A 19654-nucleotide genomic window follows, 5' to 3' on the forward strand; every position below is an offset into this window, starting at 1 on the left:
CACTTTCTGCCCAGCACCTATCGGCAGACAAACAAAGTTAGCGACCGGCTGGTGAACATAGTGGAGTATTTAGCCCCAGGAGCTGATGGAGACCAAAACAGAGCTAACAGGAGAGTGAATATTGGACTACAAAATGTCTTCTATGTGTCACTAGTAAACTGTTTGCTAACAAGTTCGCCACATCAACCTAAATGATGATAATAATGTCAGTGTTGTGTTCACAGCTTGTCTCTGCTGCCCCCAAGTGCCCAAAAGAATCAGTTATTTAGTTTTAAATAACATTTTGATTAGATTTTTATTTGTAATATAATATTTTATACTGTTATTGCTACTTTTACTTTAGTAAAGAATAGGAGTACTTCCTCCACCACTCAGTAACTGTACAAAGTATTAGAGACATTTTCCTGACATTGAGTTGCAGCTTAGTAGTCTCAAAGCTTAAAAATGTACCTCTAACTTGCCTGTTTCTCATTCACTACATGTCATTCTGGTGTTAGATTTACTGAGGTAAGTAGATATAAGTAGGATAACTGTCTTTACCTGGATTTATTTGATCCAATTACCTGAATATTTGGTCCACATCTCTAATATGGAGGTCTCTGACATGATTAAGCAATCCCCCAGCAACACTTACTGAAAACAACTTTATTGTAACTGATGCATTTTGGCTTGTGGCCTTCATCAGGTCACTGCTTTCCCTTCTCCATGCACCTTGTGAGTAGAAAACATGCCAAAAAAAACAATTCTACTCAGAAAGAAGCACAGACATATCATTTAATTTGAATCTCCTCTGAATTCCTACCATCTCCCATCATTATACACAGTAGACTGTTCAGGGTTGACCTGCCTGATTCCATAAAAGTTAAACAAATGGTAAAAAGGAGATGACATTTGCAGAACATATCAGCAATATTTGCATTTAAAAATTGCCCTTGATAAAATGAACAGATAGCCTCTCCCTTTACCAGTGAATTAACTGTTTCATGTCTTGCAGAAACTGTGAGAGTTAACATGAAAGGCGCAGCTGCCATAGGGGTGTGTGGAGATCACACCTAGTGAAAACTACTGTAGGACTGTACTGTAAGTGCGGACCATAAAGAATTTGTGAATTTGTCTTCAGAATGAACCATAATTACCTAATGTCATTTAAATTTTACAATTTGTATTAATTCCATGATATTAACGACTTACTCGTAAAAAGACGATACACATTATGATACAGTGAGTCTTAGTTTGGCATGAATATATTTTGGTTTCTCTTTTGTGACAGATTGGAGGATGTGGCCAAACCATGTGCAAAAGTGACAAACTGACAAATTGACAAATTGCTTCAGTCAATGCTTTGTCAAACTGACGAGTGCCAGAAGTTCATGACACGTATGGATTGCATTTAACGCAGAGAAGGAGGCTATTTGTCTTTTTGTCCTTGCTGGAAAGAAAATGTAAAGCTTAAACTGAGACATTAAGGTGCTACAGTAGATACAGTATTTGTAGTACAAGCACTATTACTCCATACGCATACACCAAATCTGTTATCCTCAGTGAAGTATTGACAGAATCTAGTTAAAGCAAAGTAACAGCAGTCCACTGAGCACTGCAGTCATTTCACACCTTGTGTACAAAGACTGACGGCAAACATGTCATTAGCTACCTTAACTGATTAGTTATCCATGTGATTCTATAACAACCATATCATATCACATTTCAAAGTCAGAGATGTAGAATTAAGGGAGCTAAGGATGAATACTAAGTTGCCTTAACATTGTTGCTTCAGTCAGAAGAGTGTGTTGCCAGGAAACTGAACCAACTTTCGATCCTCAATCTCACTTTGCAGCCCATCGGCATGAATTCTGACCAAAAATTGCCTGCTGTGTCACAGGCAAAGCATTTAATTCCAAAATGAGATATCCATCATTTAAAAACATCCCATCTTGTCTTAAAATGCAGCTGACTGCATTACCGCAGAAATCGTCCTGGAGTGCTACTGAACCTGTGAGGTAGCAGTTATTAAGGTCAGTACAGTCTCCACCTTCATGCAGTGGGATAACATGAGCCACTTTCCAAACACAATGTCATACGCGATGTAAAGAGTCTGCGAGTAATCATACTCAAACAAATGGCCTGTGGCAGCACAAAGTCTTCTGAAATCTGAACGACAGTATTCTGATTTGATGATAAACATCTGTCTGATTTAATAACTAGAAGCATTTTTTTATTGAATTCAGCTGGGTGTGAGTAGAGACTGCTCACTAAGTGAATGTAGTATCCCAACTTAATTGTCTGTTCTGACTGCAGTTGTGCATTTATCCCTTAAAATGCCTAAATATTGAGCATCACCCAGGCTTTAATCCTCTACTTAAAGAGTACTGCTAAGTCAGGAGTAAACCAGGTGGTCAGTCAATCTTTTGTCTAAATGTGTTTGATTGAGCCACATAGAGACTAAAAGTCAGGAGCTCTGCTGCTTCAATTTTGATTATTCTTTTTTAATCTGTCTCTTTTGAGTTCCCCGACTTTATGAAAGAAATACTAAATCGCTGGACCCTAAGGGTTTGATTCATTCAAGTTTGTACAATATTTCTAATGCAAGTGAACAATGAAAGGTTTAATACATCAGAAGCTACGATTCTATCATTTCTGTTGCTGAGAAATACTGAGTTATACTGTAGATCACGACTTTTTCTCAAAACTGATACTACTACTGACATTTTCTAAAGAAGCACTTTGTTGATGGGGGTCTTGGACCATTTTTCTGATTCATTAGCAGTCTGAGTAATAACTTAGACCTATTTACCAATACACTGTGATATAATGAAGCAATCACCTGTGTCACAGTCCAGTGTGACCTAAGCCAAACTTTAATACTGTATACTATATACATAAAAGAATAATGTAGTTACTGTGACAAGCCTTCAGGCTATTCTGTCTTACATCCACTGAAACATCAGCAGGGCAGCACTGTTCGCTGACCACCTGATGTTCCAGCTTTACTGCATTTGAGTCTGGCCCTTAACAAATAGCTTAAATACTTGAGCACTGTCTCAAAATCTCTTGATATTCGGCACTCTCTGCCCTCTTTTAGCTGTACACAAAAATATATGTCCTCAAAAATGATTCCGCCCAAACCTTTTAGGTTCTGTTTTGGCCCCCTATCGGCTTACAAATAAATTAAGTTACTGATTTTTATTTATGATCATTCTGAAGGATGTAGTTTGTGGTGCAGTTGAAGTGTACTGCATTAAACAGAGAGGTGTTTCTGTTATTCAGCCTACTCTCATTGATATAAATAATAGAAACACCTGTCAGTATAACTCAATACAATTCAACAGCACCACAAACCACATCCTCAAAAATGACTATCCAGTTGAATCAACACCTCCTTAAAACTATTTCAACAAAATGGAACATTATAACCTTCACGAAGGACGTATTGCAGCTAGGTGTACCTAATAAACTGGCAACTGAGTGTATGTCTTGAAGATTAACAAAGGAAGAACTTCCTCGCCTACTTCTGAGTTTTTTGTTCGGGAGATCTTAACACATCACATGTTGCACCAATAAGATTCACATTCAGTTTGCCTCCATACTCCACATCAAGGGCTATAGCTACCATTGAGGACACATTGTATTGTTCTGAGAATTTAAGGAGTTTAAGAATCAGAAACAGCTTTATTGCTGTAGGTAGTAGGTTTACACATAGAAGGAATATGGTTTCGAGTTTTTGGTGCAAAACAATAAACATAGTAGAAATATAAAGAAAGATAAAGCAAGGGCCGCAGGTCAAGAATCACAAATATAAAAGTTGACAATGAGATATTAAAGATTATTTGAAAATATTATTTAAAAAATAATAAAGAATATGTACAGTATGACTGTTATTTAAATTACAGTTTGTGCAATGTGCAAAATATTTACATGGGAATTTAAGCAAACCGGGGGTGTTCTACTGCTAAAACATTACACATGGTGCATATGTGATTGGGTGATTCCAATATTTTAAAGTCAGTATGTCGGTTAGCTGCAATACCTCCCTTTACTAAATAAAACAACAAGTCAGTAAAAAATATCATCACAGTGAAATGGGATGAAGCACAACACCAGGAGCATGGAGAAAAATAGACTCCTTTTTATATTAAAATCAACCTCAAGCTTTCCCCTAAAGGGTCAGTTCACCCAAATTTAACCCCCCCCCCACATTTTCTCACCTACCCTTAGTGGTGCCTAGCCATATGTATAGTTTTGGTTTCATTTGCCCAGGTTTTAAGATAAATTTTAAGATTTCTGAAGCTACCTCAGACAGTCTTAATAAAAACTGTTGATGGGGTGTTCTGTGGATTATCCAGACAGGGACTATGTTTCGGGAAAGAGACATTGTTGTTCTTTTTTTTTTTTTTCTTAATCCTCTGAGCACCACACACACAAAAAAAAATCTATTTATCTCTAGAGTATTGGGGGCAGGGGCAGTTATCTTAGGAACAGATAGAGTTGTTAAGACTTTGCCCTGTCCCCTTTGCAAACACAAAAACACGCCCCCCCATAGTTGCATCAGTTAAAGTTATAAACACCCCATAGCCTGAAAAAATACTGTAAATACCCAAGTTACAACATAGTTGACATATTTCACTTTTAGAACTTATCATTTTTTTTTACACATTTGGATTAACAAAAAGAATACTGTATGTAGTAGCTACAATAAGATTGAAACTGTGTTTAGATATAAATAACTTTGTCGGTTTAAAAGGTGTGGGTGCTTGAAAAAAAAAATCATGTTTTCCGCACGGTTTTCCATGATCCCCGTGTGTTATCGCAGTGTATGGTTCGCACTCAGGGCTGATCTGTGTCGGCATGCCAGCAGAGAGCAGGGAGCGCCGCTCATTCACTTCCAGGTGCAGACCGTTGCGGTCCAGTCACATTTCAACACGAGCAGCTTTCGGCCTGATAAATGCGCATGCGCACTACGTCTGACCCCTCCGGTTTCTGCGTGCATTGCCACGTTAGTAGCGGTAGACACAAAATACCAGCTACTCCCCCAACCTTAAATAAGGAAAAAGACCAAAACTAAGACCAATTTCTCAGCTAAACCGTAGCCGGCCGTGTCTGCAGCTCTCATCTCTCAGTCAGAAAGAATACTCGACGACAACTACCGTTATGTTGAAGTTTTTGCTCCTCTGCACACTGGCTGTGGCCAGCCGGGCTGAAATCGCTGAGGAAGAAGATGTCCTGGTGCTGAAGAAAAGTAACTTCGACGAGGCTCTCAAAGCTCACCCCAACCTCCTGGTTGAATTCTGTAAGTAACAGTAGCTACTAAATCTCTAGCTAACGCTAGCTGTCTTCAGCAGACTTACCGGTTGTCCGGCTAGCTAGCTAAATTAAGCTTGGGTTAATGTTAGCTTTCAACTTTGACTCTTCTGACAAGTTGCTGCTGTTAGTGGCTAACTTACTGATGTCGTGCTCAATTTTGCATCCATGCGTGAATCTATTTCAGCTAGTTGCCCATCAGCTATTTCACCGTAGTTCACACTGTGTAAAAATGGACGGGGGCATTGTTTATCAAACTGCGTTTTCTCTTTGTCACACTATTGCCCATTAAATTTGACTAACGTTAGCTAGCACCGAATATCCTCGAAGTGCAAACGGATTCTGATGAGGATGTCAAACTTGACATAACGCAGAAACCCCCTAACTTGCTTTACTATTAACGTTAATCATACTACAACTTTTGTTTAGCCTTATTCTTACTATAACTTAGCTATAACGTTAGCTCCAGAATGTTATAGACTGCTAATAGCAGTGCACCGTATTGCATTTTGAGAAATCGACCAGTGCGTGTATGATTACTTTTGCCGTTGAGATAATGCTGTAATAACATAATTATTAACATATAAGTAGCCAGAAACAAGATAGTAGGTGAATCGCTGAAGTGTGGGGTAAAGTTTCGATTGCCTGCTGTGGTTTCATACTGTAGATTTCAGTTTTCGTGCAGCTGTGGCATTTCATTTACTGTTGTTTTGAATTAAGTGCTTGCATTTAAGTAATTCATTTCCCCTTGTAATAGGATTCGTTTTCGTGTCATATCACAGACTTGAATGAGCCACTTCTTCATAGCCTGCAGGCCCATCCCGCTACACTTTAGTCAGATTGTTGACCTGCTCACATATTGCGTGACAAACAAGTGGACCAGTCAGAGATGGCCGTGGAGAAGATTCTCCAATGAGGTCAGGATGGGAGGGATGAAGGGTTTGTTTGTCCACGTATTTCTCAGCTGGGCGGGATCTTAGTTGGGATGTGGAGCTAGGTTGACGTGTACTTTAAAAAAGTTCATCCGTGCGGGTCATAGTGACTGAACTGGAACAAGGAAGTTTTGTTCTTTGGCAACAATTTTAAGGTGATGCAATGCAGGTCATTTTATTTGGTGTGTCATTTCTGATTAGGTGATTATCTCTTTGGAATTTGTGTCCAGACTTTTACATGTACAAATGGACACCATGGCTTACACATTAACATGAAATTAAGTTATCCCGCATTTTTACAGCAGTCTGCTCTGGCCACTAGGATATGTAGTCATAATCCTCAAAGGAGTTCTCTTAAAGTTTAAACTATTCCTTTTTAAAAAGGTCGCAAACTAACTTCACCAAAAGTTGTCCTGCAACATATCAATATAGGCCTGCAACTTACATTATGTTCATCGTCAATTAATATGTTGATAATATTGTGTATTGTTTAGTTTATAAAATGTCAGACTCTAGGATAAAAGGCCGATCACAAGTTCCTAGAGGCTGAAGCTGATATCCTCAAATTGCATGTTTTTTTGTTTTTTTCTGGCCAACAGTCCAAAACCTAATGATATTTATATTGCAATTAAACACAATGGAGAAAAGCACATTGCGGTAGCTGGAAAAAGTGCTTGGTTGGTGAACGATTAATAGTTGGTAATCAATTCTGTCGATTTGACCAATCGATTAATCAACTATTCGTTTCCATACCAATATGTTTTGCTCTGCTTTTGTATAAACAGGACAGTGTCTTGATCAAGAGCTAAGGCAGTTATCAAGTGTTTTGAGTGGGTGATCATCAGAAAATTCATTAAATTTGATTAAAGAAAATTTCTGGAAAAAATAAAATCTGGTTAGCACTACACAAAGAGTTTCAATACATAGTTTGCATTTTTGTAGGTTCTTGGCTGTTCAGACAAATCAAAAAAATGTAAAGACAGCACTTTGGGCTGTTGTGATGGACATTTGGAATTATTTCTAACAGTGTGTGGAATGATTAATTGGAAAAAATAAGAGTAATCAATAATGACATTCGCAGCTCCCTCTTTGTCATCTTGCATTTTCTTTTTCTTGTACCTGTTTTCCAACAGTATTACAAAATAAGATAGAACTTTATTCATCCTTAAGGAATTTTTTGTGCCAAAAATGATCAACCCCCTAGATCAGGTTTACTTTTCAACAACAATGCAAACCTGTGTGTGCGCTGCTAAATTTCCTCCTGTAGATGCCCCATGGTGTGGTCACTGCAAGGCCCTGGCTCCAGAGTACGCCAAGGCCGCTGGAATGCTGAAGGCAGAGGGTTCAGAGGTCCGTTTGGGTAAGGTGGACGCCACAGAGGAGACCGAACTGGCCCAAGAGTACGGCGTCCGGGGATACCCCACCATCAAGTTCTTCAAGGGCGGAGAGAACAAGTCACCCAAAGAGTACTCTGGTGAGGATTATTGTGGTTTTCATTCGTACAGACTTTCTTGTGTGAGATAGATTACTTAAAAGTTGGAGGCAGTGGTGGGAAATTAACTCATATACAGGTGTCAGATGTGGTGATTTTGTTTACTCATGTTATATTAAGATTTGATGTTTGTTAATGTTTTCCTAATTACATCTTAACTTTCAGTATTTAAATTTAGTCATACGCCCATTTAAAAAAAAAAAAAAAAAAAAAGTTCAGTGTCTTTTTCTTCACCGTGCAACTTGGTTTTTCTCTACCCAGTGCACATTTATGGGAGATTTTTTCACAAAGTGATGTAATCTTGGGTAACCCCTCTCTTAGTAAAGCTAGCAAATATTATTTCATAATTGTTATGAAATGCTTAGTAGATGGCAAGAAGAATCAGATCTGAGAACCATAGGCAAGCCCTATTGACTGTCTCCATACTGGTAATATGACCTGCACAGCAGCATAAACAGTAAATTAGCCAATCAGCTTTCAGCAACATGAGACAAAATGTGGGCTGGACCTTCCATGCACGTTCTTCCCATGCTGACTCTGAGCACGGCCTCCCAGCCTGCTGGAGATATGTGCAGTTCTTCACGTCTGCTTTTCTCTGCTGGGCCAGGCCAGGCTCAGTTTGGGGGAGAACAGGGTGGGAAGGTTTTTTTCTTTTTGTGGAAATGACTAGTCTGACTTGAGTCCCGTCTCCCACGCACTGCCTGAGACCTCACCGCACTGCACCACGAATACGTGCTGTATCACTTCATCAACATGTTTCTCTGTGAAATTGCTACTATGTTGCATCACTGGTTCAGTCTATGTCCAGTTTAATTGCAACAGTCTTACTCCAAAGAAAGGTAAACAGGTTTGTGTAGCCTCACAAAGTTGGCATAATGATTTTTATTTTTGTATAATAGTTTAATTACCATAATACATGGCGCTTGGATTTGAAAGTGAAAACAAATGAGCAGTGTTCTGTATTGTCATCTGAAGTTGTAAGAGCTGTTAGCTAAAGGTTTCAGAAATGCAGAAGTGGTCCATTTTTGCTGTCGATATGCAGTCTTTTCACTTTCAAAATATGTAAAACTTTCACACCAGAAAATCTATCAAGGGTGTCTGAATTTGGCCACAGTAGAGGCAATGCAAATTCACTTAAACATCTGCTTCCCTGAGGCACCATAGTATTAAAGTTGAGGTCAGGTATATCTCTATCTGTCTTAGTAAAGATGGCATCTCTTTGGCTCTGTTCAAATACTGAGAAAGATGTTTCCTACTTTCCTAATATGCATGAAGCCTGAAAGCTGATTGCATTGTCCATATTTTATTTAAAAGTTTAGCATTTGACCTGTGGATTTTGACAAATCCCGTGATGTCTGACTCTGTGCATACAGGAGTCCTTGAGTTATTGTGTTTTGTTGTCTTGCAGCTGGCAGGCAAGCAGATGACATCGTCGGCTGGCTGAAGAAGCGCACAGGCCCGGCCGTCACTACCCTGGCCGACGTCACCGAGGCAGAGTCTCTGATCGCTGACAATGAGGTGGCAGTCATCGGGTTCTTTAAGGTATGATGCTCTCTCAAGGTCTGAATATAACAAGTTAAGTAATTTTTTGTAATAAAGCTCCTTCCTTTTCTTTATATTATATAAACACTTTTTGGCCCGATTCTTGGATGGTTGATATAATAGTTAGTTTCCCATATGCATACAGTATGTAGTATCTCAAAATGCATAACCATATTGCTCAGTTTGTTATTGTTTAGCATTGCCAACATCAAGCTATGATACTTTGTCATCTCAAAAGCACAATTAATACATTTTGGTCTGTTCAGTATGTTCATTGTTCAAATATAATATATCTGGCATCATCTTTGTCATTATGCTCTGTTGCTTTCAAGTCATCTAAAAAAGCCATTCTGCGTTTTTAAATGTAAGTTTTAATCATTGGGGATCACTTGCACAGTGCAATATGTTAAGGATTTCGTGTGTGTGTGTGTGTAGGATGCTAACTCTGCCGGTGCCAAGGCCTATGAAAAAGCAGCTGAAGCCATAGATGAAATTCCCTTCGCCATGACCTCCGACGATGCTGTTTACTCCAAGTTTGAGGTGTCCAAGGACAGTATTGTCCTCTTTAAGAAGGTGACTTCAAGTTATTATTTTTTCTTCACTGTTCCATAATAATTCATGTTGATGTCATAGTGACACATAAAGTGCGTAGAGCATAAAACTGTTCAAACATATGGACAAACTGTGGTTACAGGACATCTCATAAGATACAGATACCAAATTGGTGATTATTTAAAGTATTTACTCACTGGTCCCAGGTGCATTTAAAATATATTGTAAATAGGTTATTAGTGGCCTTGCATTAGCTTGTGAAACACACTCTCACATATGTAAGCTGCTGAAGACACCCCAGTGTTTTTGATCTACACCTCGGTAATGTGATGCTGTCGACCTCACAGTATCCGCTCTCCATTGCTAATCTTGGCTCGTCTGAGGTGCTTTAACGTTCAGACATGCGCCTGCCTTAAGGCCTGTTGCTTGATCTACCCAGTGAATGACCTCAGCATGTTGAGCTAATGGTGATGAATGGTAAAGAGCTGTATTAGGCGATGGTCCGTCTTTCAAGTAGCCCCATTGGCTATTAGCAGAGGAGGAATGATGATGTCTTGCCCAAGTAGGCCATCTTTCCCTTCTTTCCAAGTGTTGTAGCTCACTGAAATTTACACACGATGGGATTTAAAAAAAAAAAAATTTTTTAACAATGACACAATGTCTTGTATACCAGTTATTGACTACAACCATCCCTTGCAGTATAGGTCAGAGATCATTTATCTGTCATATCAGCAAAACAGTCAGTGTGGATTTGTCAAATTGGGTCAAGGTCCAGTATGTCTGTCAATAAAAAAATTAAGCATGAGTAATGTGAGGGTGTTAACTCACTAATATGACTGCATCTCGTAGTGTTCTTGTAAGAAGCTCAGAGGTTTGAGACTCATAACCGTGCTTCTTAAATGCAAATGGTGACTGATCAATTTTGATCATTTGTCATGCCTTAAATCACTTTTTGTTCTGGTATCTTGTGATGGGCATAATTGTTTTAAACATTTTATAGTTTGCAGTAGATCAGTAATTAAATAATTTGATGCAGCTCCAGTTGCTCCAGCGAGAAACAACAAACTCAAAATATCTGTGTGTTTCTGCACTAAGTCCTTTGAGTTATGGATGATCTTCTTTCATTTTGGCGCATGGACCAAGGCTCATTCCTCCCACTGCCATTGTCTGGCCTTTGATCCATGTTGGTAACTTTACCCTGATACAAACACCGCTGACATGTGGGCTTGTTGCCTACAGTTAGGCAAACCCTCCAAAAGCAGGGGCTCGGTCCTAATAAACAGCTGGGCTCTTTCACTTGTTTATTGCAACGGGGGTTTGAAGTTTCATATCCTTGTTCAGTGCATGCAAAGGCTGGCAGCATGCCACCAGCCAAATGCCCTTTTTTCCTATTGTGTGCCAGTAAGAGCTGCTTGGCACAGCTGTACAACTGCTATTCTTAACACTTAATGAAAAGTCCATTTGGTCTGCTGGCTCTTTCGTCAGCTGGGGGTTACCGGGGGATTTTAAAGTGGTATGTCTGGCAAATCTATGTTTGGTGTTCACAGGCAGATTAGATGTGGATAATATTTGTATCTAAATGTTTCCATGTTTCCTTTACAGTTTGATGAAGGGCGCAATACCTTTGATGGAGAGCCGACCAAAGAAAAACTCCTGGATTTTGTCAAGGCCAACCAGCTGCCTCTGGTCATCGAGTTCACTGAGCAGGTAATGCCGGGCCATGCGCATCAACATGACCCTTAAATCTCTTTTCCCTACTCCATACGACACGACAACAAGTAGTCCAAGTCCAAGTGTGATCTCCACGTGTCAAACTTGTATCTTTCTGTTATCTGCAGACCGCCCCTAAAATCTTCGGTGGAGACATCAAATCCCATATCCTCATGTTTCTGCCCAAAGCTGCTTCAGACTTCCAGGACAAAATGGACCAATTTAAGAAAGCCTCAGAGGGATTCAAGGGTCGGGTAGGTGAACAGTCTGAAAACACCTGCCAGTCCTGCCACACACGCACTTGTCTTTCACCTATCAGGTGTGATCGATGTGCATTCTGTATACACTGGACGCACATCTTTAAATCTAAGACTTTGCTCAGCCAAGATATTTTGACTGACCTGTGAAGACAAAGTCCGATGTTGACCTCGTCCGTCTCCCCTGTCCAGATCCTGTTCATTTTCATCGACAGCGACGTGGACGACAACCAGCGCATCCTGGAGTTCTTCGGCCTGAAGAAAGAGGAGTGCCCTGCCATCCGCCTCATCACCCTGGAGGACGAGATGACCAAGTACAAGCCCGAGAGCGACTCCATCACAGCAGAGAGCATCATCAAATTCTGCACACTGTTCACTGAGGGTAAACTCAAGGTGAGAGAGAGGAGTGGTTAGTAATGGCAGCACATGAATGTTATAGCTGTACTTACACATTCATGCTTGGGATTTGATAAATGTTAAGTTAATTTTGGACTTGGAAGTCTTCTATACTGAGGACAATTATATGCTGAGTGCCACAAGCAATTAAATCCGTAATCCTGTTAATACCATGGTTTGTCTCTTGAGAATGTGCGGTATATACTGTTGACAAAACAGGACCATGAGTTTAACACGTAATATGCATTATGTATTTGAAATGCAGATTTTTATTTTAATGTTAAATGACAATTATTGAAGTGTATAGAATTAGACACATTTTCTGTGTTCACTTTCTTCTCTCACAGCCCCACCTCATGAGTCAGGACATCCCTAAAGACTGGGACAAAAACCCTGTCAGGGTTTTGGTCGGCAAGAACTTTGAGGAGGTCGCCTTCGATCCCTCTAAGAACGTCTTTGTGGAATTCTGTAAGAGCCTCCCCTCGTCAGCAGATGTTTAAATTTTAAAGGCATTAACACATATTCATGAATAATGTTTTTGAGGTGGTAAAGGGATTCACCTGTTTTTTAAAGGGGTATTTTCTTACAGTCAAAGAAAGCTCAGTTGCTCATACAGTAGGTGGGAGATTTGGCAAAGCCTCTAGCTTCAGTGTCTGAAACTCAAATCTCACCCTTCCTTATTTTGCCTGTGCTAAGCCCTCAGATACCTAAGAGTTGATACTAGAGGCTCACTCATAACAGAATTTTCCATCGCTGGCTGTCAAATACAGCTTATGGCTAGTCATGCACAGCGGGGTAGGCCCATATTCCCTAACGGGGGGGTCCTAGCCTCTCAAATGGGAGCTAGGCCATGATGAAGCTGAGGCTGCATGTGACATGTAGCAGCTATACATTGCATTGGGGTGTACAGACCTGTCTGAAATCAAACATCCAGACACATGACATGATATTGCATTTAAATGTGTTCACTGGTCAATATAGATGCTGAAGCCAATCCAAGTGTACTTTTTAAATTTTGTCTGTAATGATTAAACACTAAACTACTTTTATTTTTATTTTTTTTGTGGTATTCCAGATGCACCTTGGTGTGGACACTGCAAACAGCTGACTCCCATCTGGGAGAAGCTGGGAGAAAAGTATAAGGACAGCGCTGACACCATCGTGGCTAAGATGGACTCCACAGCCAATGAGATCGAAGCTGTCAAAGTCCACAGCTTCCCCACTCTTAAATTCTTCCCTGCAGGGGAAGAGCGCAAGGTGAGTGTTCCTCATTTTCTAGACATTTTTTTTTTTTTCTCTGTTACATTTGATCCATCAGCAGAGAGGGAGATTAAATATTTGATGGGTATCATCTCTCTTATCTTCAGGTTCTTCTGCAAACATCTCCATTTGTGTTGACTGATCTATAATCCTTCCATCTCTGTTCCGCCCGTAATTATCGGGTTCACCCTCTTATTCATTACATGCCTTTGCAGTTGTGAGTTATAGTGATCTGAGTGGTTATTTGGATCCAAAATGATTGCCATAGGGGCCTCCCAAGTATCATTAGTGCCTCTTGATTTAGCAGCGTTAACCATCTGCAGAAACCTGAGCTTGCTGGCCTTGTAAGTTTCTGCACCATTATGTTGGTGTTTGGTTCTTTATAGATTCCTGCTCGATGACTTCACTCACATTGAGACTCTCTGCTGAGCTTACACCTGCCTCTCTCCAAAGTGCGACTTTACTGACCAGGCCTTTACGTGCCAGCCTTCATTTTAGCAATCTTAAATGAGTGGTATATAGTGGGGCCATGCCACAGTGAGTCTAAGGATTAGCCCATGACCCTCTACTTAGATGAAGCATGCAGAAGACCCAGGAGAAGGCTAAGAAAGGATGGAGCTGCAGTGGCAGCCATCAGGTGCTGTGTAGCAGGTCGTTATGGCTGGATTAAATAACAAAAAATTAATTTGGTAGCTTTGCAGAAGTCCTTTTTTGATTGTCCTTTTCAAGTGCAACCTTATTTTAGCAGTCACCCCACTGGCTTGTTGCTGTGTCACTGCTCATAGATCATCTCTGGACAACTTATTGGCACCATTTTAAGACTGAGCGCCAAAGTTTATTGGCTGCTTTTTAAATGGCACAGTGTCAAAGCTCAGTGATATTTTTGTAATTAAACCCTTGCATTCATGCTTGCCTTTTTTATAGACTTTTTTTTTTTTGGGATGGTGATAAGACACAATCCTGACATTTATCAGAAATAATGTGTGATCAACAGGTGATTGATTACAACGGGGAGAGAACACTGGAAGGCTTCACCAAGTTCCTGGAGAGTGGTGGTAAGGAGGGCGGTGCCCCAGCAGGAGATGAGGACGAGGACGAACTGGACACAGAGGTAAGATCATTCGGGCGCTTTATAGGAAGCAGTACAGTTACAGCACAGTTGTACCCTCATTAGAAGAAGCTTCTGAGAAGAAACTGTTAAGAAAAAATAGTGGTCTGTCCCCTATTTTTTGTCTTTTTTTTTCTTTTTTTTTTTTTAATAAAAAACAAAACAAACTGTTGTACACAAATGTTTGACTTGTTCACAAACTATCTCAGGCAGTGTCTGAGCTTTGATGAATGTAGCTAGCTGTTCAGGTCATCTTGATGTATTGGCTTGTATTTTCCTGTGTGTTTACCACATAAAAGAAGCAGTATGCTCCCACAAAAATCTAGCTTTGTATGCAGTGCTTGGTTGGACTGTGTTATGACTGTGCACACATGTATACTCAGTATAGCTTTGTTTTGTTTTGTTTTTTGTGTACTACTACCTAACACCAGTGGGGACATATTAATATTGAGAAGGTAGCCGTAAATGAGGGACACTGGAGATGGCCGTGACTAAAACAAGAACAACAGCTGCCACACTGAAAGAGTAGCTGCAGTGTGAGGATTTAGAGGCTGATTGTTCTCATCCTTTCCTAGAGTTGTTTGATGAATAATTGGTGTTTAGGGAATGTTTTCACTACACAGACTGTTACACCGAAGTTGTTTACAATAAAGCACAAACATTTTGAACCAGAAAGTACACCCACAACATATTGGAAAACCCTCGCCATAAAGTTAATCTGCTGAAATATGGGCTCATTTTCAATGACCCGTGCATTATTATTCTTAATATTATTTTGAGATTCCTTTTTTCTTTTTTTTTTTTTTTTTGGAGTTGAGTCCTATTAGCTTCCCAAAATAGATTCAGGGGACCAACCCTTTTGAGGATTTTAGGCTGTGACCTTAGAACTGACCCACTTGGCTTTTTTGGTGAGGTTGGGAGGCCAATAGCCAACTGAAGAAAATGTCCATGCTGTTTTTAGAAAGTATGCCAGAAGTGGAACACTTACTCCCAGGTGCAAAATGTTTAAATGGACAATAAGCAATAGCCAGCACCGTTTTGTGAAAATGATATTGATCAATCTGTCAGAAACTTTCCACCATATCTTGGTTAAAGATTCAGAAGGATGCATGTTGAGCTTTGACATGCTCCGCTATGTGCTACAACTCTGCTGCGTATAGTGCACATTAGGTGGGATCCTCTTTACTAGCACCTTTCCACTCCACTATTGCCACCATGCCTTCTCAGAAGTCTAATCGCAGCCCATCTGAATGCTGTCCGCTAATGCCATCCCATCGTCGCCTGTCCCAGCTTCTTACTGGGCTTTCCCTGGAGACCTGAGCCTGCAGATAAAAGCAGCACGTGTAGCGCTGCAGTCCGCATTAGGGCCTTCCTGTATCTGACACATCTCCTCGCACCACCTGTCGACAGGCTAGACACGAAGGAATGGCCGTGCAAAAACAAAGATGTCAACTTTATGCCGAGATGTGGTTGTGACACAGTGTTGGTTACAAATTCTGCTGAGTGACGAATGATTTGATTTGTTCAGATGGTAATTTTAGTTAGGTGTTTGTCACAACCTCATGATGTCAGATACATTTCACTAACGTTTTCAAAATCATAAGAAAAAAAGTAATACCTCTCCCATACTACCATTTAAAAACACTGGAAAATGCACTGTTATTGTAATGCAGCCAGTATTGTAGCCTTGTGTAGAATGCTGGTGGCGGCTTACATTTCATAATAATAAAGACTCTCATGTGCACCTTGCAGGTCTAGTTTATGGGCATTCACTATAAACTAGACCTGCATGCTTGCCAGATTTGAGAGATTCTGTGTTATTCAACAACCCTCTCCTCATCTGCTCTCCAGGATTTGGATGATGTGGAAGAAGGACAGGACTCTGACTCTGACGGTGAGGACGACGACGGACATGACGAATTGTAAGAGCTGGCAGAGGAGAGAGAGAGGAGACGAGTCCCGCCCCGACCCTTCCAACCAGTCACCATCACCACGTTCACTTCCTTGTGGACCTTCCCTGTCCTGTGAACATTAATATTTCCCCTTTAACTGCCTCTCAGTCAGTCAGTCAGTCAGCCAGCTGGCCTGCTAGCCAGCCTGTCAGTCACTCAGTCAGTCCATCAGTGGCATGGCAGGGCCTTTTTGCCAGCCACATCTCCAACCTTGCAACTTCTGGCCAGACTGGTCTTGTCCCACCCGGGGGGGGGACGACTCTGTGGAACAGCGCACCACCTCTATGGGAGACCTCAATGCCTTCTCTGCAAAGCTCCACATCAGCTGTTTGCCTTGTATATTTTAAACCAAATGTAAAAATGGCATTGAGATCCAGTTTTCAAAAATGTTTGTTTGTCATTTCCTGATGAATTTGCTCCCCTCCTCCTTTAAAAAAAACAAAAACAAAATCCTTGCCATTGTTAAGTGTGGGTACGAGCTAAATAAGTGTTGTAACCTGTATTTGTAGGTGGGGGGGAGGGGCTGCCAATGTTCTTTTCCCTCAAATAGCAATCCAGAGGACCAGGGTTTTGTGTGGTGGTTTTGTAATGACCGATCTCTCAGGGGACAAGGGGCCATCCTATAGATGTGTTTTTATTTGCAATGTCTTCACTAAAATAACCCCACAGAGCTTATCCAGTGTAGCACCCCCCCCCCCAAAAAAAAAAAAAATCTGTAGCTGAGACAATTATTTTCTTTCTATTGGTGGGGGGAAGTCTACTTTTGTTTTTGTTCTTCATACCCTGATTTCTCGGTTCATTCTCCCTATTTCAGCACGGCTACTGACTATTTTCTAAAAGCAACAAAGGTTAACTTTTTGGGGGAAATCCTATTTTTATTTAAGTGCTTTCACTATATATATTTTTTTTTAATTTAGGACTTGTCATTTTTAATGATGTACCATTGTGCCCAGCTGTAGCCAGTTTGGTCCTGTTGGGGCAGAGTTGGCCCTTGGACACACTCTCAGACCTGGGATGGTTTGTGGAGCAGGTTCTGATAGGTCGCACTGCATTCATGCCTAATCAGAGATTCTTGTGGTTACTAAAGCAGACAGAGATTGGTACAGTTTACTGGTCAGGTTGGTCTGAGAGTAGTGTCTATAATATCTGAAGCGGGGAGGGAACAGTTGCACAGCCCCACCCCTCACCCATACTGTACCTCCTGCATCCCTTTTGGCTCTACCTAACACCCTTGTTGCCACAGCAGTGTGTGTGTGTGTATGAGTGCATAGTGTGCTGTGTGAATGGTGTAAAAAGTGCTGTGTGATGAGTTGAATGACGAGTTCATGTTTTCTGGTCGTCCATGAACAGGAGAATGAATGTACTGTGTGTTTGTTGGAGTCACTTTGTTGTTTGGCAGGGAGGGGAGGCTTGAGTAGAGCAAGGTGATGGGTTTGACAGCTGTACAGCGGTGGGGGAACCTTAATAAAGCATTCCATCATATCCAAATTGATGTGGAAAACATGAAATGGTGGCCAATAAACAAAACAAATTATAAAAATACATCTGTCCTCAGTTTTTGTTTTTTGTTGAAGTGCACCTCCAGACTGACAACTGTATTATTCCAAGGGAGGGGAAGGGAAAAAACCATTACACTCTATTGCTATTTATAATGACTGTAATAAAACAAAAGTGACCAAGAATCTATGTATACTGTAATACAGTATAGCCCTAGTTGGGGACTATTGAACACCTCAATATCTAAATTTGCTCAGTAGACAGTTCTGAACACAGTAGTAATTATAGTCATCATCTAAAATTTTGGTCCAGGCTGAAACTCAACAATTATTAGATGGATTCCCATGATATTCATAGCACCCAGAGGATGAATCCTACGGACGCTGGTGATCCCTTAACTTTTCATCTAGTGCCTTCATCAGGTCCAAAAAAATGTTTTCCAATACTTTGGTTTGTGAGCAAATATCTGCAAAACTAAATACATCATTCTCAGCTATAGTGTTGAGTGCTTATTGGCTAACATGCTAAACTAAGATGGTGAACAGAATACCTGCTAAACATCAACATGTTAGCGTGCTGGCATTAGCATGACGCTATCATGGCTCCAGACTTGTTTGTTCTACGTTCAGGGTCGTAGCCAGGATTTCAGAAATACTGAGGTCATGAGTCCAAATGCCCCAAACGCTACTCTACTGCCTCTGTTAAAAAGTTAGACCGGACATCAAATAGAAGGTCTCTAAACTGTTCTTATTATTTGCATTTTTCTGATTTTGTTTATTCACTTGGCCATGAATGCTGTTTCAAAGTTCTGTGCTGCCAGGAGTAAAATTATAGCAACCTATACAACACCTGCCACGTGTAGTTTTTTTAAATTGTAGAATGTAACTCCCCCGTGGTTAATAAAACCCCCTGAATCCTAGAAAAAACACCAAGGACATGATCTCAGTGTCCTCAAGTGGAGCAATGACCCAGTCAACATTACTGTCAGTCGGTGTTACACTGGTGTAAGATTACAGATGCCTTGTGTTGTGGGACATGACAAGTGGGCTGAAACTTAACTGAAAGTTATTTTTCAGTTAGTGTGTAGATAATTCTTTTTCAATCATGAGTCTATAAAAAGTCAGGAAATTGCGAAAACTTACCATCGACATTTCCCACAGCCCAGCTTTTTTTTTTTTTTTTTTTTTTTGTCTGATCAATATTAAACCAAAAACACAATGAAATAAAACAGAGAAAAGCAGCAAATCTTCACATCTGAGAAGCCTGAACCAGACAATGTTTGGCATTTGTGCTTCTTTAAACAATCTTATTTTGTTTAAATGTGCATGACCGATTTCCCACCAGTACTAAAGAGGATGATGCAAACCATTCAGTCATTTTGGAAATGATCATTATCCATCCCGTGTCTCACATCAGGGATTAAGATAGACTATGACTATGAAGACAGCGGCCTTTCCGGTCTGTTTTCTGGTCAACAGCCTACACTTGGCACTTCACCCCGCCATGCCCCTGCCGCTGGCACCGGCACCCTCCAGCAATAAACCATTTTTAACCTGCCTGGTGTTTACTAGAAGCCTCCAGCCCCCCCCATTGGGATTTCACCACTATCTTTAAGTGGGAAGCATCTGGGTATGTGGGGGTGACAACAGAGGCAGAGGTTA

General features: G+C 40.6%; 1 protein-coding gene across 1 annotated transcript; it reads left to right on the plus strand.

Moving 5' to 3' along the window:
- Positions 1-4875: 4875 nt before the first annotated feature.
- On the plus strand, positions 4876-18038 carry p4hb (prolyl 4-hydroxylase, beta polypeptide). The gene is made up of 11 exons (XM_044188817.1): positions 4876-5284; positions 7495-7701; positions 9128-9261; positions 9697-9834; positions 11416-11520; positions 11652-11777; positions 11973-12173; positions 12524-12644; positions 13252-13433; positions 14431-14547; positions 16396-18038. Exons 1-11 carry the CDS (start codon positions 5146-5148, stop codon positions 16468-16470), a joined length of 1545 nt encoding a protein of 514 aa, XP_044044752.1. The 5' UTR covers positions 4876-5145; the 3' UTR covers positions 16471-18038.
- The last annotated feature ends 1616 nt before the right edge of the window (positions 18039-19654 follow it).

This window comes from Siniperca chuatsi, linkage group LG3 (assembly GCF_020085105.1).
Source record: "Siniperca chuatsi isolate FFG_IHB_CAS linkage group LG3, ASM2008510v1, whole genome shotgun sequence".
Lineage (NCBI taxonomy): Eukaryota > Metazoa > Chordata > Actinopteri > Centrarchiformes > Sinipercidae > Siniperca > Siniperca chuatsi.